General features: G+C 34.4%; 1 protein-coding gene across 8 annotated transcripts in view; it reads left to right on the forward strand.

Annotated features, from left to right (window-relative positions):
* The window catches only part of LOC114150742 (discs large homolog 1-like protein), a 140,428-nt gene that overhangs the window by 80,330 nt on the left and 37,855 nt on the right, over nucleotides 1-22,243 (forward strand). For all 8 annotated transcript variants that reach the window (XM_028027370.1, XM_028027372.1, XM_028027373.1 and 5 more), the window contains 9 exons: nucleotides 2,538-2,591; nucleotides 6,841-6,891; nucleotides 10,116-10,240; nucleotides 10,565-10,734; nucleotides 12,288-12,424; nucleotides 12,581-12,725; nucleotides 15,831-15,963; nucleotides 18,227-18,383; nucleotides 19,957-20,059. In XM_028027370.1, the coding sequence (XP_027883171.1) occupies nucleotides 2,538-2,591; nucleotides 6,841-6,891; nucleotides 10,116-10,240; nucleotides 10,565-10,734; nucleotides 12,288-12,424; nucleotides 12,581-12,725; nucleotides 15,831-15,963; nucleotides 18,227-18,383; nucleotides 19,957-20,059 (1,075 nt within the window). The remainder of the gene's footprint in view (nucleotides 1-2,537; nucleotides 2,592-6,840; nucleotides 6,892-10,115; nucleotides 10,241-10,564; nucleotides 10,735-12,287; nucleotides 12,425-12,580; nucleotides 12,726-15,830; nucleotides 15,964-18,226; nucleotides 18,384-19,956; nucleotides 20,060-22,243) is intronic.

Genomic DNA, 22,243 nt, shown 5'->3' on the forward strand with positions numbered 1-22,243 from the left:
CCGCTAACCCAAAAACAACTATTTCCCTCATGGGGAACAAGAAAATGTCCCCACAAGGAGAAATGGTCCCCATAAGCCCACATTGTAGACAGAAACAGGTTCCCATAAAGATTTAAAAACCTGATACACACACACACACAATATTGTCACACTTGTGAAGGGGTCATATAAGGTTACCAAAACACAATGCAGTCGTAACTATTAGTGATTTTTAGCTAATATTATAATCAGTCAACACTTTGTAAGTGACTGCGTTTTATCTGAAAAAGCAAAATAGAGAAATTTTGTTTAAAATTTTTGATAAATAAAACAAAACAAGTTTATATTAAAATAAAAGCTTACAATATATATATATTTTAACTGAACAAAATAGTTTTTTGATTGACTTTAAAACACAGTGAAGCAGTAGTTCGGTCACAAGACTCTTTATCTGTTAGTGGGTTAGAAACACATAATAAAAAATTTATTAATTATCGTTATTGTAAATGTGTTTTGTACTTCTAAGCTTAGAAAATACCTTTTCATTATTTTGAAACTATTTTGTATTCATGAATAATTTTATTTATTGTCTCCTATCTTTTTGATGAACTTGAGCTATTTGATCTGAAATGTCTAAAATTATTATGTGACACAATCATAAATGTTTCTTTAATTTGTTTTTTCTTTATTTGTAGCTGTATTGTTTTTGTTTTTTGCCAATTTGAAAATCATGTTATTTGTACGGAAGATGATTGGGGCCATTGGAAAAAAAAATCTGAATTCTGACACTAATCTCAGAATTCTGAATTTTTTTCTCAAATTCTAATTTTATTCTCAGAATTTAGAATTTTTTTCAGATTCTGGCTTTTGATATCAGAAAATGAAAGTCAGATTTCTGAGAAGAAAGTAAGAATTTTTTATTAATTATTATAAATCAAGGAAATTTCTGTGTTTCAGAGGTCAGAAACGTTTGACTTTTTGATTGTAGAAGCTTCCACATTTTTTCTAGTAAGGTTCAGAGATTAAGATAAAAATGTCTGAGTTTTTTCTTGCAAATTTTAGACATTTGGAGCTTTGGAGAAATGTTCTTGTTTTTCGTAGAAAATGTCTGAAATCTATCTCAAAATTTTTTTCTCAAGTATCTGACAAATATTTGATATTACAAACTTGGAAACTACTTAGGTTTTTCTAGAAAAGATTTTTGCCAGGAATGTGCTTATTTCTTAAAATATATTTTATATTTCATATTTGAGCTTGTGTTTTCAACTGAAATGTTGCTCTGTTTGGATTTTTATTATAGTTATTTTGTCTTAGTGCCTTTTTTTATTTAGATGTACAGTAGCTTTTCTGATGAATCTTGAATCTCTCTAACTTTTGATGTTTCCAAAATGATCCACTTTTCTAAACAGTTTCTTCTTCTTCTCACCCATTTTCTGGGTTCACACGGCGATGACACCAGCTGCAGCTGGCAGCTTACTCTCTCCATATCCATGAACTCCACTTTACCGCTCTGAACCTTCCCCCACTTCTGTTCTCAACTCTGTGCATTCATCTTTTTTATTATCTATGTATTTTTCCTGTTTGCATTTTTCTACACCCTCTGGTCTTTATTGTTGCCGCAGAGCAGACAGATCGACTCCTCCCACCATACCTTTAATCCCTCTGAACACCCCCACTCTGTTCCCATGTGGGATCAAGCCTCCAGTTTGACTGACATGCAGTCAGACACGATGGACAGAGAGGGAGAAACACATGGATTCAGATAATGTGTGTGTGTGTTTGAGAGAGAGATAAAAGCGAGAGGAGATAAACGGCGATGTGTGGAACAGATTAGTGGAAAGCGGTTGATTCTGCTGCTGCACTGTTACACATTTATACTTCGACGTCAGCGCGGACTGTCCATTGGGTTTATGAGATTCTTTGGTGCTGGTTTAGTTAGTTTTCTAACTTTTTTTTGTTGTTGGAGAAGTTGTAGCTTTTATTCAGACTAACTGTCTTAAAGATGGAGGACCGGACAGAAATCAGGACTAGAGGAAAAGCAGTGGATTGATGCAAATATCCACTGATATTGCTGATATTTTTGGGGTTCAGAAACAATTCCAATTATTTATTGTTTATAATCCAGTGGGAGAAGTAGCAAGATAAAGAGAAGTAGCATAAAAAGTTGGGTTAATGAATTTAAAATCTCCAGAATGTCGCCTTAATGAAGCTGGTAAGTGTCTGATGATATCCTACCACTGGAATGCGATGTGAGCTGTTAACTTAGAGCGTTAAATTCAGTTTACGGCGCCTGTAAAGTGTTTTTTAAAGTGTGGCATAGCGTGGTTGTCAGTGCTGTCCACTATAAGGGCTGTGCAGCATGTCATGCGGCGTACGCAGTCGTTCCATGGTGGTAATCCATAGCAGATGTACTCAACATGCTGTACCAAAACCTGAGACGAGTAAGTCCTGAACCGCTGCCTTCGCTTTGGCTTTCTCAGCTTTCCACAACCCGGTTTTATTTTCAGATATCTGAGGTTAAAGTCACCGAATTAGTGTTTTTTTGTGTTTTTTTGCAGGCCAACCCCCCTCCATTGGTGGTCAATACCGACAGCGTAGACACCCCCCCATATGTGAGTACAGCTTTAATTACATTTATAGGATTTAATCAACAGTTTGTGTTGAAGCTTCCTGAAAAGGAAGTTCTATATATGGAATATTTCTAGTCTTATTTGAGGAATTATTGTTGTTTTTTTTACTGCTATGTCATTCAATTTTGAACAAAAAAATATGTTCAAAACATTTAAGTTGCACATATTTAAAGATTTTCCACAAACTTCACTGCAAAAACACAATATCTTACCAAGTAATTTTGGTCTAGTTTCTAGAGCAAATATCTTAGTATACTGGAAATGAGATAAAACTATCTTTTAAATAACTTTCAGCAAGATAATTCCTTAAAATTGCAGAAAAAGTACCAGTTTCATTGACAGATTATTTCACTTATGACAAGATATTTCTCTCACTTTATAAGTAAATTAATGTGCCAATGAAACTACAACTTTTTCTACAATTTTAAGAAACTATTTATTTTTTAACAAACTCCTATGTCTTGCTGAAAAATTACGTTAAAAATTAGTTTAGTCTTATTTTAAATGTGCTAAGATATTTCCATTAGAAACTGGACAAAAAAATACTTGCAGTGTTTCTGTTTTAGTTTCATTTTTGTTTAAAAATAATGACATGGTGAAATGCATATTATTTTTTGGACATTTGATATTAAATCTATGTAGCAACTGATGTTAAACTTTATTAATGTACATAAATAAATCTAAATTTATCCAAAAAAAGTCCAAAAAATCATTCACTTTTTCTGTTGGATAAGCATTTAAAGAAGAAAGGAGATTCTGTATGTTCAGATTCATTTGCCCCCAATCAATTTATTTGCACCTAATCAGGGATTTTAATTTAATATTAATATCTCTACGGTTTATTTTCTAATGAAGGAAAAGGAAAGATAAAACTAACAAACTTACAAAATGTAGTTTACAGAAAATATTTCTAAAAACATTGTGTTTTGATGTCTGTTGATGTGAAATTAAAATGTTATTGATGATTTTCAGTTTTTGCATTGCAAAAACTGAAATGCTAGGAAGTAATTTTGATTTTTGATAAAAATCTTAGTACAACAAAACTAACTTGCTTATTTTTTAAAATATATAGGAGCTGGTTTTAGGTAAATAATTCCTTAATACTGTAGAAAAATTACAACTTCCACTGACAGATTGTTGCACTTACAGCAAGACATTTTTCCAATGTTATAAGTAAATTTATCTGCCAGTGGAACTAGAACATTTTCATCAATATAGAGAAATTATTGACACAAACAAGCTCCTATATATTTCTTAAAAGATATTTTTAAGTTAGTTTTATCTTAATTCAAGTGTACTAAGATATTTTCACTAGAAACTAGACCAAAAGGACTTTGTGTTTTTTTAGTGTAAGATAAAAAAAAATATGTCAACTTTTTAATGTACTGTTTTAGGCTTCAAGGTAAATCTTGGCAAACAATGTATTCCTGAAAAGATGCCCAAACCTGTAAGCTTCTGCTCCTGCAGCATGAATTTGTGTAATGAGCGTTAAACTTTTCTGTCCAGTAAGTTGGTGCGTTAAAGACAGGAGCAGCCTGGTTTAAACAGAACTCTCCGTCTAGAATTAGATGAATCCAGATGTCATCTCACTGTGGGCCAGCTGCTGCAGGGAATGAATGTGTTGTTGTTAGATAATTTTATTATGTAATTACTGTGGAACTATTCCCTACTGGACTGAAACTGAAAGAAATTACGAGCAGGGACAGATTCCCTGTAGCCGAATGATATTACTGACAGCAATTCACTGTTTGCACTTTTAGTTTTTACGATAAAAGAAATCACATGCATGTGTAACCCTTCTATGTTTGTCTCAGATCCAGTAGGTCGACTTTATGACATAAACACTCAAATTCATTGAATTTATTCTAACAAAAGAGGAAAAAAGTTGGTGGTTAACAACAGTCCAGCAGCTTCTGCCTCTATATAAAAAATAAAATACAATAAATAATCCAAAACAAACTAGAAAGCAACAGCTTCCAAGGAACACTTAGCAGCAGCTAGCAGCAGGTAACAGTTGTAAAATTAAACGTAGCTAAAATGCTCAACATGAATAATAACAGTTAAAAACACATATAAAATATCGCAAAAATTACTCATGTAACGCTACACATGATTAAAATTGTCTAAAACGTGTTAAAATATAATATTTATTTAAAAAAAACACAGATCTGATCCTAATACTTTGTTCCGTTCCCAATGGCAACAGAACAAAGGGGGAGGGGCTACCAGTTACTGGTTTCTACGGTAACCACCAACTGTCAAGAACAGCAGAACAGAACTTAAATTACACCAATACATTTTCTGGAGAAACAACGTATTGACTAAACAAAATTAATTCAAAGAATAAATACATTTTGACAAACGTCACATCTATAATATTGTTAAAATAAAACCCTGTTTAGCAAAAGCTAAATAAAAGGAGTATTTGTACAAGAATTAACTGTGTGATGTCACTTTTTAAATTATTAAGTCACTAAGTTGCAACGTTCAGTCAAAATGGAGTACAGGCGTACAACACATGGAGGTTTTAAAATAGCAAAAATATAAAATCTAAAGTAATCTGACTGCACAAAGACACAGATTACAGCCAGGCGGATTACATTGGCCCCTGGGACGCCAGTTGACCACTGCATGTGTGCGCGGCTGTTTGCTCCACTTCATGCATCTGAAAAAGACATTCAGTACCAAATGTAGAGCATGTCTGAAAAAACATATCTATGTTTGCTTCTCATTAGCTTCAGAAATCTACAGCCTGGTATCTCTGCAGGACTGAACGACGTCGACACATTTTTCACAGTCAACGTTTCTAAGTGACACTTTTAAACGTGACGTCAGAGACGCTTTAGGGATTTTATTTGTCAGGATTTATACGTCATTCATAAATATTATCTAAATTCACTTTCATAATCTTTAATGTGTGACCTGTGTGAGTGTACAAATAATCTGATCAAGTTAATACTCTGGTTTCTTTTAGGTCAATGTAAATGTTTCGTTTTAGTTTATTACCCTAGTTGATTTCACTGATGGCTTTGTTTTTGCTAAATTGCACAACATTTCACTTTTTTAACAATAAAAGTAATGCTGAAAAACACAGTAAAGGAGACAACAAGATCTTACATTGTATTTATCCTAAAAGGGTTTTTTTTGTCTCAGAAAGGGTCAGTAGGTTTAAAAAATATTCAAAACAAAAACAAAACAGAAAAAAACTATACAACAGCAAAGCCGGAGATGTTTGTCTCTGGTTTAAAATGTATCTTTACAGAATAACTATAGATTGGCATGTAAAGGTATAAATTTTTGCTGGGCAATAAATCGTCCCAGAAGTTATCGTGATAAACGATAATATTTTGGTTTTGAGGCCATTTTTATTTGATATAATAGCAGTGGAAAAATAATCCAAGAACACATTCTCAGAGATTGATCAACTTTAAATTTTGATGAACATTTAGCACTGGATCTAGAAGACATTCTAAATATCCAAAATAAATAAACAAAACAAGTGAAACAACAAATAAAATTAATTATGAAGTCTCTGTAAGCAAAATTCTCCCTTAAAAAAGGAGTTAGTTGAGACTAAAACATGTTTTTTCCAACCAATCTTTGGTTGGAATAGAAAAACATTAAATCATGCAAATGGAAATTATTGAGTTCATTTTAATTGGTCATGTGATTTATTGATTTATTGCTTATTGTGACATATGCTTCTATCATATCGTTATTGTGAAAATGTTCTTCATAAAAAATTTTGATTAATTATGACAATAATATATTACAATTTAGGATGTTTGAAAATCCTCAAAGTGATTGAATTGTTATTTTTGAATTTTTATTTTATCAATAAATATCAAAGCATTCAACAATGCACTTAAATATATTTATTGTTAGGAGTCTACTGATAAGAGTTTCTTTAGAAAACATAAAACTTTGATTAAAAAAACCCAAAACAAAGTGGAAATGCTTTTTCTGTTATATATTCTACTTGGACTGCATGGATTTAATTTTAATATCTCTTTAAACCTTTCACATTTTGCTTAAAAACTTTCACAGCTAAATTTTCTGAAACAAAAATAAAATATGTTTAATTTTAATATGCATAAATAACAACTTATTGGGAATCACAGTCGTGGTACATTTTAATTTCAGACAGAACTGTCTTTGAATTTCTTAATAAAGTAGTAATGTATTATTTTAATAATGCAGGTTTTTATTAGTGTTTCTTTTTGTCTCACAGGTCAATGGAACAGAAGCAGACTATGAGTATGAGGAAATCACACTGGAGAGGGTAAGATAATATTACATTCATTTCTATTTTCCATAAAAACACACCAAAAAGAAAACAAAAAACCCAATTTTTAAATTTTTCCAAACACTGTTGTCGTTAATTTTGTAATGAAGAGCGGTTTGTGTCTGACATGGTGAGGTACACAGTCTTGAAAATGTATTCTCATTCCATTTTGTTGCATTGCAACCACATACGTCTGTGTAAAATGAAAAGAAAATTATACCAATCTGAAAAGTTGATATAAAAAGAGCTAAAAAAAAAAAAAAAAAAAAACATAAAGGAGAAACTTAATCTGAGAGGTAGCCAAAAGAGTTATGGTAACTTTGGAGTATTTGCAGAGAAACTTTTGTTGACAGGAAAATTCTCCAAAAATTTTGCCTTTATTGATGAGTGGGGGGGGGGAAGCTGCTGTTGAAAATAAATAGAAAAACCATTTACATGTTTAAAGTTCTTGATGAGACCAAAATTTTACTTTTTGGTCCACAACCATTCTGTTTATGGAGGAAAACTAACATTGTGCTCATTTTTTATTTATTTATTTTTTAATACAGTGATGGTTGAAAATGTACGGAAGCCCATTTATGCCCTGAAAAAAAAAAAAGCCCAACAGGGAGTCAAAATTTGACATTGACAGTCATAGTTATGAGATTCGAAGTCATAATTTTAACTTTCAAAGTTATGATTATGAGCTATAAAGTTATAATTTTGACATTCAAAGTCATAATTATGCCATTGAATGTCATAATCAAAGTCATAATTAGGAGATCCTGTCAATTTTAAATTTCAAAGTCATGATTATGAAATTCATAGTCATAATTTCCATTTTCAAAGTTGTAATTATGACTTTCTATCTCATATTTATGACTTTAAATCTTAAAATTTTGACTGAAAACCAAAATTATGACTTCCTGTTGGACTTTTATTCTTTCTTTCATGGTGAAAATGGGTTTCCATAGGAACATGCAAAAAGGGGAATTAGTTGTAGGAATATGAATATTTTTGCAGCCTATTTTAGTCATTCTGTCAAACATTTCATGGTTGTTTACGTCATTCAGATATAGAACTTCCTTTTCCCTCATGTTCAAATCGTTCCTCCTCTACCTTCATGTTATTATTTGTCTCTTCTGTCTTTCAGTCTAAGCGTTTTTGTCCATTTCTAAACCTTCTCCGTTGCCCTCTCCATTTCTTCTTCATCATCACCCACTTTCCTTTCAAAGGCCTCAGCGATCCCTCTTCCCTGATTGTATTCCCTTTATCTCTTCCCCAAGGCCGTCTTTCTGTGTCTCTCTCTATCGCTCCATTCTCCTGTGACCTGGTTCTGTCTGCTTGGCTGAATCTGCTTTAAAGTCACCACGGACACACACACGCAAACACAGCCGCAGACGTTACGCTGGATTTAAATCCATGACAGCGCATGGGGACAGAGTAAAATAAAAACGTCAATGTGTGAAATTGTTTTACAAAGAGTATCTGTTCTGGGTAGGGCTTGTTTTAGACTTTTTGTTTAGCAAAAATAAAAAATATTGCACAAATTTATATGTATTTATTCGCACAAAATATGATTTTGGTAGGTTATATAAAGTTGTTTACATTCTGTTTATTAGAGATGTGAATATTTCAGTGTCTGATTCGATTCAGAAAACATTTTTAAAAAGAGAGATCCTTTTAAAAGGAGAGATGCATGGTACATTACAGCAAAAAATGCACATTTCCACCTGCAGACCCTGGACACGTTCATGTAATAAAGTATGATTTAACAGATTATAAATCTGTGAAAAGCCAGTTTAGTGATTATTCAAATGTCACTACAACTAAAAAACAAAACAAACTACAAACTAACAGACATTTGTAAACTAAAATGTTATAAATGACAAAACAGAAGCCAGTTTTTGAATATATATACCGTAATTTTGTAGGGTATCCATGTTCATGTGAGATTTTTTTAAACATGAAGTTTCAATCCTCTGGACAAATGAGTGATAATGAGAAGTCTTGTTTCATAATTTTATTTCTATTGTTTCATATCTAATATTTATCTTATTTTAAGGGGGTGTATTAATAAAAAATTCACATTTTTCATGTTTTTGTACCTCCATTTGTGTTTCTGCTGCTTTTAAAAACATCCCAAGCACTTAAAAAAAAGACACTTATCCACTTTTTGGCCATAATTTAATGTTTTTTGGTGTCTAGAAAATTACCTGTTTTGAAAGCATTCAGAAAGTAATGTCACAAAACAGCAGTCACTGCCCCTCACCTAGTGACCCCAGCCAAGTCCAGCCCGTTACCTAGCAACCCCAGCTAATTCCAGCCTGTCGCCTAGCAACCCAAAATGAGTTAGAGCGTGTTTGTTCAGTTGGATTCAGCATAATGGAAGAATAATAGGTCACCTTTAAATACTAAGCTACATTTATTCTTTAAGAATAGTGCCAAAACTTACGTGTTTCCATTTGACCTCTGTCAGATACCCAGTGATTTACCATAAAGAATATTATTTTAAGCGCACTGTTCCTATGTCATCAGGATTATATGGAATACTTTTATGATCATTATTCCGCAGTATGTTTCAGCCACTTTAGGCAGGCTAGCCCAAATCCTGTGTGGTGATTATTTTGTCATCTGAACCCGCTCAGTGAGGTTTGTGCCAAGTCTTTTTGGGCGTCCATGTGTCTGTGATCGTGTTACTTTTGTAACAAAAATAGTTCCAGCCAGATTGTGAGACCAAACACTGAGCAGATGAAGAAAACAACAGGTCAGATCAGGAAGAAAAGAACAAAAACTACAACACAGCTTATTTTAGAGAACAACAGCAAAGAAAGGCCTGCTATTTCTACAGAGTGGAACATATTTCATGTACAAAAAAACACAAACCTATCATTTTCTAATCGCTTTACTCTGATATTCATTCATTTTCTTCTTCTCCTCAGAAGAACTTGTGTAGTCATTGTAGTGAAAACTGTATTTCTGAGTTAAAAATGAATATGTCTAATGTTTATTCACTTATATTTTTAGTTTGAAACTTGGACTTAAACAATATATTTTTGCTGCTCTTGTTCTGCAGTTTGCTGCTTTACAAACATGCCACTTGTTGCTTTCAAACTGAGATTTTGCCAAATTAGAACCAAACTTTTAAACTTTAAGAACTGTGAAACTATTGTGGACGCAAAAATTGTGCATATAAATATTTTTACCACCAACATGGCCTCTGTTTCTGTTTTTATGAGCAGGGTAACTCAGGACTGGGCTTCAGTATTGCTGGAGGCACAGATAACCCCCACATTGGAGAAGACCCATCAATCTTTATCACCAAAATCATCCCGGGGGGAGCTGCAGCCCAAAATGGACGACTCAGGTAGAGTCATTCTTGCTAAATTAAATGTATTTACCATCAGGAGTTAAAATGCATTAGGACAAAATTTTAAATAATGACCTGATGTACGGTATTTAAATGTGTTGAATTTTGAAAAGTAGCTAACAGAAAGTTAGCCTTAAGAAAATTAGATGTGTCACATCTAATTTATTCCTCAGGGAAACATTAACTCCTGGACTAAAAATTCTTCCTTAAATTTGTGTATTTAAATATTTTGGTGTGAGATCTTGCCCATGTAATAAAAGAGAAATTTATCAGTGGTGATGAAGACGTAAACAAAAAAAATAAATAAATGTTGCTGTGCAGGGTGAATGACTGCATAGTCCGGGTGAATGACACGGACGTGAGAGAGGTGACTCACAGCGGGGCGGTGGAGGCGCTGAAAGAGGCGGGAGGACTGGTCCGGCTCTGCATACGACGACGGAGGAGCCTCGCTGAGAGGATCATGGATATTAAGCTGGTCAAAGGGCCAAAAGGTGAGCTAATGCTAGGAACACATCGAACCCTGGAGTAAACAAACCTTATTGTCTTAAAGTAGTGGCGTCAAACTCATTTTAAATTTGGGCCATATCCAGATTATGAATGTCCTCAAATGTTATGGCAAAATGTATTTATAAAGTTATCCATTAAAAAACTGTTAAAATAATTGCATTACTTCTGAAAATTAAATAATATTAAATATCTTTTCACATTCACTGGAAAATTAACTTTAAGAAATTGTATTAAAATTAACTTTATTCCCTCATCAAAAACATACCAGGAGTGTTGGCTTGACTCTTTCTTGCATGTTTGAGAAATCCTTTAGTCTCCATGGCAACCATTCAGCCTCAGTGGACCTAGCTCCTCCCCCAGTCAGCTCCTTCAGACTAGCCAGTGCAATTAGCAAACACCTAGTGAAACTGCACATCTGTTGAGCTCATTATACTGGTTAAAATGTCAAAGGGTTAATAGAGGAGCCATGTTGTGATGACTTCCTGAAGGCAGAGTTTCAGAAAGAGCAGGAGTTTTTAAAGAGACAGAGGTCCAATTTCAAGGCGCTAAATCACAAAGTGAAATTTCTTTGTCATATTTTATATAGAAATATTCAGCATTTTTAAAGCTGAATGTAACATAGTTACTTGATTGTGCCTGGAAACACATAAGTCACATAATTGAGCCTATCATAATATGTCACAAGTAATTGAAGTAACCCAGAGGCCTTGAGTTTGACACGTTTTAAAAATATAGTATCTGATTTAGTAATAATGACCAGATGTAAGTGTAAAATAAGAAAAAATCCAACATATTATTCTTTTTTGCTCTCACTCATAGCTTTCTCTAAAAATATGGAGAAATAAAATAAAAATATAACATTAGTCATGGGCTGCACAGTGGCGCAGTTGGTAGCACTGTTGCCTTGCAGCAAGAAGGTCCTGAGTTCGATTCCCGGCCGGGGTCTTTCTGCATGGAGTTTGCATGTTCTCCCTGTGCATGCGTGGGTTCTCTCCGGGTACTCCGGCTTCCTCCCACGGTCCAAAAACATGACTGTCAGGTCGATTGGTTTCTCTAAATTCTCCCTAGGTGTGAGTGTGTGTGTGCATGGTTGTTTGTCCTGTATGTCTCTGTGTTGCCCTTCGACAGACTGGCGACCTGTCCAGGGTGTACCCCGCCTCTCGCCCGGAACGTAGCTGGAGATAGACACCAGCAACCCTCCCGACCCCATTAGGGACAAGGGTGAACAGAAAATGGATGGATGGCTGGACATTAGTCATCCAAATTATCTCATGAGTATTTTTCAACCAAAAATAAAAGTAAAATCAGTTAGCTCAAAAAGCAAACGGCTAATTATCAGTTAAAACAGCTTGCGAAACACTATAAGGCAATAATAGCAGATATTCTTCAAATGTTTATGTTCCCAGTATTAGCTAAAAGTCTAGCTAAAATACATACGTTCATTAAATACATTCATTAAAATGTATTTAATGAACTTTTTAGTGATAAGGAACATTTAGTTCATTCATGACCTTTAAATGTTGATGTTTTCTCTCAGGTTTAGGGTTCAGCATAGCAGGCGGTGTTGGAAACCAGCACGTTCCTGGTGACAACAGCATCTATGTGACCAAAGTTATCGAAGGAGGGGCTGCACACAAAGACGGGCGACTACAAATAGGGGATAAACTTGTCGCTGTAAGAAACATTTTTTATTCTTTTTATCGTGTTTTCTCGTTTAGGTTCCAGATTCAGACACAAGTTCACTGTTTTACACCAGCATAAACATTTTATAGCTTTGTTTCTGTGTTGTTTCTGATGTTTAATCATGGTTTTACATTATTTTCCATGAAGGTAAATGCTTCTTGCTTGGAGGAAGTGACTCATGAAGAGGCAGTTGCGGCACTAAAGTCCACTCCGGACGTCGTGTACCTCCGTGTCTCCAAACACAGCTCCCTTTTCATTAATGACAACTTCCCTCCACCCGATGTCACCAACTGTGAGTGCAAATCTCAAATTCGCTCTGCAAGCTAATGAGTAGTCAACCAATAATTTATCAATAAATATCTACTAAAGGCAACTTGTCATTTTTAAAGAACTTGAATTTTTTTCTATTTTTTAGGTTTTAAAATAAAAAAAAATAGTGCATTTTTTCAGAAAGAAGAGGGATATATTTTAAAAGTGATGTTAAAAACTACATTGTTCCCAACCTAATGACAAGAAAATAGATTAAAAGAAATGTTACTGGTGCTCTTAGGCTCATTTTGTTGTGGGCATGCAATAAGATTGTTCCATAAAAACACAAAAAACCCTGCATGTTTAATTGGCTCTGTATTTGAAGGGGACGTATGATGCAAAATTCACATTTGCAATATTTTTTATACTTCCATTTGGTTTCTGCTGCTTCTAAAAACAGCCCAAGCACTTAAAAACACATATAGTCTGTTTTTGGCATTAAGTTGATGTTTTTTCATGTGTCTGGAAAATTATCTGTTTCAAAAACCTTCATGATTTAACGTCACAATTTAACAGGCATTGCACCTCACCTAGTGACCCCAGTGAAGTCCAGCCCGTTACCTAGCAACCCCACCGTAGCCCATCCTGTTACCTAGCAACTCAAGAACTGAGCAGATGAAAATGTCCTTATCTAAAAATTATTTTGTGTACAAAATGTAATGAAATGTTTTGTTTAGCCCATAGACATAAGCTAACCTGATCAAGAAAGCATAATAGGTTACTTTATAAAAAATAGTTTGTTCTTTATAGTTTTTAGTCAATGTTTTTAAGAGCCAATAAACTGCAACAAGAGCCACTTGTTGTAGTTTATTGTGAATTACATATTGTGTACAAAGTAATATATGTGATCCTCTCTCATACGTTGTCACATGTCTTTTAGAGCGCTGCAGAGAAACTAGACTTCGTAGAGCGTTCAGGAACATGTGGTTCAGGGTTATTCCAGAAGTTCAGTTTTAGCCTGTTTTACCTTTGCTTACCAATTGTTGGGTGAGTTTGAGATTAATGTCCTGTTGGAGCACAAAGCTCTGTCCAGGTTTCAACCGTCTAGCTGTTAGTTTGAGCTAAATTTGAAGAATATTGATCACTTTTCTTTAGTTACTACATTGGAAGCTAAACAGAACCTGATCCTGATGCTTCTACCACCATGTTGGACGGTTGGTGGAAGAAGTTTGGGTTTGAAAGCCTCACCTTGGTTGCTTTAAACATCCTTGAAGCTTTTTCTCAGAAGCATTTGGTTTAGCTATGTGGCTGCTGCAAATTTCACTCAAGCTGAAAAAATTTAGCTTTATTGTGAAACATGAAACTGATGTTTTAGATTCTAAAGTTTAATTAGCATTAGCATCTCATCCACTAAAATAGTTTTTCTAACAAGCAAAATGTCTCATGGATAAACATAACAGATCCAAGGCATAATAACACTTGGCAGTTTCCAAGCAGCCATTTGTAATTGCAGTATAGCTCATGCTATTTCTCCAAAAACTATTGCGGTTCAGTGAACTGTGCAGCTCTAGTTGAAACCTTTACCACACTGTGGCACACTTTTTAGTACTGTTGCCTTACAGCAAAAGCATAATGGGTTTGCATGTTCTTGGTGTGGTTTCTGGGTCATCCAACCTCCTGCAGTTCAAAAACACACTGTCTAGATTCCCCCTAGGTTGTTTGTCGTGTGTAGCTCTGCGTTGTCCTATAATGGACTGGCAACCTGCCCAGGGTGTAAATTTCTCATTATTTATCCACTGGGAGTATCCACCACTTCCCCAAAACCCTCAAAGGATTAATCAGAGGTAGGAAATGAACTTCTGGTTTGTGTTTCAACAGAACAATAATCCCAAACCCAAATCAAGCTGGTTTTTGGAATCAATGGAGCGCTAATATTAAACTTCTAGAATGGCCTCATTGTTAATATGTTTTAAAGTTGTTCTGTGCCATAAAACCAACCAGTTTAAGTAATTTATGCCTTTTCTGATAATAAAAGTGATCAATTATTCTTCAAGAATTATGACTGTTTCTCTGGAGTAGATGTTGCTTAGAAAAACCCACAATAAATGTTAATTTTTGCACTATTTCATAAAGACGTTTTAAAACTCTGTCTAAATTATTTTATAATTTAAGGAGTCATTATAATACATAAGCTTTGCTCTCGCCACTGAAGTTATAAAGAATTCAGGTAGAGCAGAAGTTAAACAAGAAAAGAAAGGAAGGAGCGAAGGTTTGCTCCTACACATGAAGTCTTTAAGGCTTTGAATAGTGAGGCGTCAGAGTGACTCACCCATGAATCATAAACTCAAAAGCATTCAAGGTGAAAACGTCAAAAGATGACATGCTGTAAAAAAAAAAAAAGTTAAAATCTGGAAAGTAAGAGGGAGTTTGTCAAAAGGCTGGTGAATCTGTGGGATTTCTGATTTAATAAATGAAGTAAATCAAGTTAATTTACAAAGATACTCTTGTGTCATGAAGAATGGAGCTGAAGCAGAACCAGACAGTGAGGCATAATTAAGAATTTAATAATAATACTAATAAAATATCAAGTGATTCTATTTAGAAATTAAATCCTTTTAAATTTAATTAGGTTAATACAGCATTGAGGTCCTACTGATATGTATTTTTTAAAGATCATTACCTGCAAAAACACAAAATTGTACTTAGTAATTTTGGTCTAGTTTCTTGCACAAATATGTTAATACATGTGAAATAAGACAAAACTAACTTACAAGTAACTATTCAACAAGATATAGACGCCTGTTTAACTAAGTAATAGTTCAATTGGCAGATTATTTCACTTAAGATCATTTTTCCATGTTATAAAAGAATCAAGGAATTATTTACTTAAAACAAGATCCTATATCTTTCTGAAAAGTTACTCGAACATTAGTTTTGTCTTATTTTAAGCATACAAAAATATTTGGAGTTGAAACTAGACCAAAATATTTTGTGTTTTTGCTTCTATGAATCTAATTAAATATTTTAATTTTTAACGGTTTTAAACTAATATAGGTTGCTTTTTTAATGCAAACTACATTAAAGCTCCAAAATTATGATGCTTCAAACATTTTTGTTTGATTAAAAAGCTGCTTATGTTTTCCACCAGCATATTCCCCACATCAGGACAACCACGTTAGTCCGTACATGAGTGGGAGCCAGTCTGTAAGCCCCGCCCCTCTGACCACGCCCAGATACTCTCCGCTGCCCAGGAGTCTGACGACAGACGAAGACGTTCCCAGGTGAGAATATTATTGATCCCTTGCACGTGACGTCACGGTCTCCAGAACTTGCTCCGCCATGACGAACATCAGAACAACCAATGCGCTCCTTTAATGCTAGTCTGAAAACGGACATCTGTAACCTATACTCATACTCGCCATTGAGGTGTGTATTATTGAATTCCCTCTGAATATCATTGGTGGCCACACTCCAGTCCGGTAGGTGGCGGTAAATGCACCTTAAGTTGGTTGCCATCTGCCAATAAAGCAGAAAAGAAGTAGAAGAAGAAGAAGTCATCTGTATCGCTAATATCGCTTTTTAAAGCTTATTCCACTTTAAAATGGTCACATGTTGCTGCGCGGTCGGCTGCACAAACAGACAACAATGCAAACCAAACTTGTCATTTTATTGTCTAACTTTAGATGAGGAAAGATACGGCGGCGATGGATAGTAGCCGTCAGTCATAAAGCCTGGCTCCAAGTTTTATCATCTGCACAATTAATATCTATATATATTTTCAATCTAATCTAAACTCATTTTCTTTGTGCTTTCCTGTCTGTTTGTCTTTCTGGTTTGTTTATTATCCTTCTCAGAGATTTATTCTGACCCAAACCATGTTTTCTTTTATCCAGTTATGACTTGTTGAGGTTCCAATATGAACTCAGTGACCTCTATCATTTCCTTCCCACTCTGCAGCTGCTTGTGTGTGTTGTTAGCAGTGAAAGGCAGATGGCTGTGTGAATTTTAGTCCGGCGTGTAAACTCAGGTCACATATGTGCTCAGATCTCCTCCCAGTGCTGCTCCACTGTCTTTAATCCATTTTAATGGAGGGATTAAAGCCCATCCAGTCCTCGTCACTCCACTGGCATCACCGTGGTTACCAGAAAATGACTCATTTCGTCACAAACCTTTGGGCCAATGAGCGAGCGTCGACTATAATAAATCTGATAAGACCCAGACTGAAAGCAGGATGGTCATTTTGACATCTGCTTTTCTCTAGTTGCTATTTTCTCACAGTAGTCATGTAAATTTAACAAATTGTCCACTTAAATCCATTTTAGTACCTTTAATCCTTCTCTAACCACTTTTAAATTGAAACATTTAATACTTATTTGGTTGTAATATTTTCCCAGTTCTATATCTTATTACTGTTTCATTCACAGAAGCTAGTTATGAAGACATATAATATGCAAAATTACTTGCATATTATTTTTGTCTTATTTAAAATGTACTAAGATATTTATGATTACCAAAATGCATTTATTATCATAAATGATCATTTTCTTAACATGATAGGATTTTGATTTATTGTTGTCACAATAAGTTCCAACTAATAATGCTTAAAACCTTCTAAAAGTTCCCATGTTGTTATATTTCACCTTTTTTCTCAACTGTTTGTTCAGTAAATGTGTTTCAATAAATATCAATACATTTGAAAATATGCAGGGATGCACAATATATGGTATTGTCCGATAAATAAAACTTGACCAATATGAATAACCAATATTTATTTTTATCTGTTTCTGGTTGGATTTTCCTCCAAAGGTGTCAAAATGGCTGTGAAATATTTGTAGTATCCGTAAATATCAGTTATCGGTCATAAAATCGGTAAATATTAAAAACTGGATATTGATATTGGCCCAGATATTTATATTGGTGCATCCCAACAAACTTGATTTACTGAAGCTAGTGTGTATTTTAGTGATACAAATTAAGCTTCTGGATGTGACTGTTGTCCTGAAGAAGCAAATGGAAAGGCAGGTGTGTCCAAAACGTTTTGCCAAAAAGAAAAATTGAAAGCAGTAAAAGGGCATGGTTATTTCTTAAGAGTTTCTTTGATTTTATGTGTTCACTAATATACTAAATAGACAATATTTTAATAAAAAAAATTAGTCAAAGGAATCTGTACATCATTGTCAATCTAAAATATAAACAGGGTCTTGCACTGTTTTAAACGACAAGTAATTTTTTTTTTGAGGGGAAGTTTACTGGCCTAGATTTTGTTTTAAAATATTAATTACATAAAAATACTTTGTATAATACCAAAATTAGCAGTGTGTGTAAGAAGCATGGTTAGTTGTAGGAACTGCAAAAAACTGAGAAAGTGTTGTCCTGACATCTGCTGGTGAACGTAACGCATAACCTCAAAGTGAAATTCTTCCTCCTTCTGAAATATTCCATCACCATCACACCTGTTATTATCATATTACTCTTTGGAATATGTCATCCTACACACTGTTTTCATTTGTTTCATCTCTGCTCTGGGGTTTGTGTTTTTCTCAGAGAACCCAGGCGAGTGGTTCTGCAGAGAGGATCCACGGGTCTCGGCTTCAACATCGTTGGAGGGGAGGACGGTGAGGGGATCTTCATCTCCTTCATCCTGGCTGGAGGTCCAGCCGATCTATGTGGCGAGCTCCGAAAAGGAGACCGCATCCTATCGGTACGAACTAAAATCTCTTCCAGGACGGTTTTGGTCTCCATTATAATTTATAATGGCAACAATTCTACTTTTGTTACTTCTTAGCCTGCATGCACACAGCAAAAATATAAAATCGTACCAAGTACTTTTGGTCTAGTTTCTAGTGCAAATACCGTAGTGCACATAAAATAGGACAAAAGCAACTTACAAGTAACTTTTCAGGTTGTTTTAAGTCAATAATTTCTTAATATTGAGGGAAAAGTACTAGCTTCACTGACAGATAATTAATACTTCACTGATTGGAGTTTTTTTCTTTTCTTCTTTGGTAAATTCCTGCAGCTGAAATTAAAGATATCTTGGTTTTTATTAGTGTTTGGTATTTTCTGCCAATTTTATATTTGTCTTATTATTTTTACCAAAATTCATTTGATTTTCAATTTTATCATTTATCTACCTGTGATGTTGTGATTGTTGTGAAGCATTTTGGTCAGCTGAGGTTGTTGTAAATGTGCTATAGAAATAAACTGTAACTGGATTAGGGCAGAAACGATTCCTCGAATGATTCGAGTACCTCGATTATTAAAAATCCTCGAGGAAAATATATCTGCCTCGAAGCTTTGGTAAATTATGTTTTATTATGTAGCGCCGCGTTCCGGCCGGATCATCATCTGTGGAGGGCAGCGCTCTTATTTCCGCCTATGAGTTGTTGTGAAGTGCTAGCCGCACGGTGTTGAATTGTGCAGCGTTTTGCCAGAGTTTGGGGGACAAATAAGGATTGTTGAACTTTGCGGCGAGATGGTTGGACTACAACAACTTTTCTGGAGTCGGAATGACGTTGTCACGGTTTTAGAGAGAGAGCGATCCAATTCCTCGGATAATCGTAAAAATATTCTATAAAGTACTTGATTACAAAAATATTCTTTTACAACAGCCCTAAACTTGACTTGATGTTATAAGTGAAATAATCTGCCAATTGAACATCACTGCAAAAACAAAAAAAAAAAAAGTATTTTTGGTCTATTTTCTAGAGCAAATATCTTAGAAATAGGACAAAACTAACTCTTATTTAACTTTTCAGGAAGTCATATGGTCTTGTTCTAAGTGAAAAAATCCTTAATATTGATGAAAAAATGCTAGTTCTACTTCCAGTTTTAGTGTACAGCAATGACATGCTAACTAATGTTAAAGCGGCAACATAGAATGTAACCATGGCAACCAGTGAAAGTTTAAAGATCGGGATTCCATTTTAGTCATAACAAGTCATGTTTCCCGTGTTGTAAGTTAAATAATCTACTTATTTTACAAGTGAAATAAGTTGCCAAATTGACATTCACTAATAGCAATTTTGTACGACAACTTATCTTATCACAGTTGCATGGTACGGCGCCGACGACACGCTGGCTAACGTTAAAACGGCAGCACAGGACGCGGGTAACCATGGCAACCAGTGACAGTTTAAAGGCCAGGATTCCATTTTAAAACCTGCAGTTTTAATGTAGTAAATGCATAGATGTTAGCTGGACGCGCTGACCCACTAAGATGCACTTTGAATATTAGGATCTGGGCTCAAAGAGTTTTGTGTTTGTATGTGCAGGTGAACGGGGTGGACCTGACCAGTGCAACACATGAGCAGGCAGCTGCAGCTCTAAAGAATGCTGGACAAACTGTGACTATTGTAGCTCAGTACAGACCTGAGGGTAAGTAGAAAAGATCTGTGAAACTGTAAACCTTTAAATCAGGTTCTGATGAAGAAGAGTTGAATGCCAAATAATTAGCAATATTTTAGGTCTGTCCGTACTTGTCTTTTTCTTGGGTAAACCTTCCACAGGAAAGTTACATTTCAAATTCTTAAATAAAATATTTAGTCACAGGTAGAATTCCTATTTTAAAGAGTAAAGGTAAAGAGAAACATTAGTGCCATGTAAAGGCTTGAGCCATTTTTGGATTCAAAGTTTGGATTTGCTTTGTGAATATTACAGTCACATTCACTGGTATTATTTTTTAACAAATGCACAAAAATGCCTCATTTATATTTGAAATGAAATGAAATGAAATGAAATTTATTCGAACATGATACAAATATAAAAATAAAATAGTGCACAGTAACAAGAAGTGCATAAAAAAGAAGAGGAAATACAGATTTTTTGTTTCAGTTAACATATCATGCTCAAAATGGGGTAGGAAGAAGTGAGAACTTATAAACTCCTACCCCCTAAACACTTGAAACTTTAGAGTCCTACTGTCATTAAAAAAATCAAAATCAAAATCAAAATGGCAGTCAGAAGTAACAGTTACTAATATTTACCCATACATTTTCCTATTTTTTGCTGGTTTGTCTTTCTAAACCCTTACACCAAGTTGTTATCTGCAATACACACCTTATTGCTTTCTGTCACCCATATGTGTATCTATTGAAAATTACCTCCTTGTACTTTCTTTTGAATTGTATTAAGCTATTGCTTTGTTTTAAATCTTTATGTAACTTGTTCCATAACTTTACACCTTTAATTGAAATACAGAAGCTCTTTCTTGTTGTTCTAAAATTGCGGATCTTGAAGTTTGAGTGACCCCTTAGGTTATACCCCCCTTCTCTTTCAGAAAACGTGCTCTGTATGTACTCAGGTAACAACTTTTTAGATACTTTGAACATAAATTGAGCCATTTTAAATTCTACAAGCTCCTCAAATTTGAGAATTCTGGATATTATGAAGAGCGGGTTTGTATGCTCATAATAACCGACATTATGGATGATTCTAATGGCTCGTTTCTGTAGGACGGTTACCGGATGTAAAGAGCTCTTGTAATTAACTCCCCACACTTCACAACAATATGATAGATATGGTAAAACCAGAGAGTTATATAGAATATGAAGTGATTCAGCATTCAATACATGTCTAGCTCTAGCCAATATGGATATACTTCTACTGAGTTTACTCTGTAAATATTTAATATGAGGTTTCCAACTGATTTTGTCATCTATTATTAAACCGAGGAACTTATTAGTAAAAACCCTTTCTAGAGTTACGTCCTCTATTTGAACTTGGATTTCAGTATTTTTATAACAGTTTCCAAAGACCATGATTTTCGTCTTGTCCAAATTTAGGGATAATTTATTATGGTCAAACCATATCTTTAACTTACTAATCTCTGAGGTGACTGTTGAGAGAAGATGCTCTAAATTGTTGCCAGAGACTAGAATATTTGTGTCATCAGCAAATAAGATAAATTTTAATACATTGGACACTTTACTGATATCATTTATATAAAGATTAAATAAAACTGGTCCCAATACTGATCCTTGTGGTACTCCACAGACAGTCTCCTGCCAGTCAGATTCCACATCTCCCAATATCACAAATTGTTTTCGGCTCTTTAAATAACTCCTCATCCAGTCAGAAACTACTCCCCTAATTCCATAGCGTTCTAATTTTTTAAGTAGGATTTCATGATTTATTGTATCAAAAGCTTTCTTTAGATCTATAAATATCCCTACTGCCAGTTTCTTACTATCTGTTGCGTTGGTTATTTCTTCTATTAAGTCAGTTACGGCCAGCGATGTTGACCGGTTTGCTCTGAATCCATATTGACTGCTGATAAGTAGCGAATGTTTTTCTATGAATTGTTCCACTCTTTTCTTAAAGAGTTTTTCCAGGATTTTAGAAAATTGTGGGAGAAGAGAGACAGGCCTGTAGTTAGTGAAGAGGTGTTTGTTGCCAGTTTTATACATTGGTTTAACCTTAGCTATTTTCATTTTGTTGGGAAATGATCCCGTTTGAAATGATAAATTGCAAATATAAGTTAGTGGTTTAGAGATTCCTTTAATTACTATTTTAATAGTTTTCATGTCCAGATCATCACAGTCAGTGGATGTCTTATTTTTA

Source organism: Xiphophorus couchianus, chromosome 9, assembly GCF_001444195.1.
Source record: "Xiphophorus couchianus chromosome 9, X_couchianus-1.0, whole genome shotgun sequence".
Taxonomy (NCBI): Eukaryota; Metazoa; Chordata; class Actinopteri; order Cyprinodontiformes; family Poeciliidae; genus Xiphophorus; species Xiphophorus couchianus.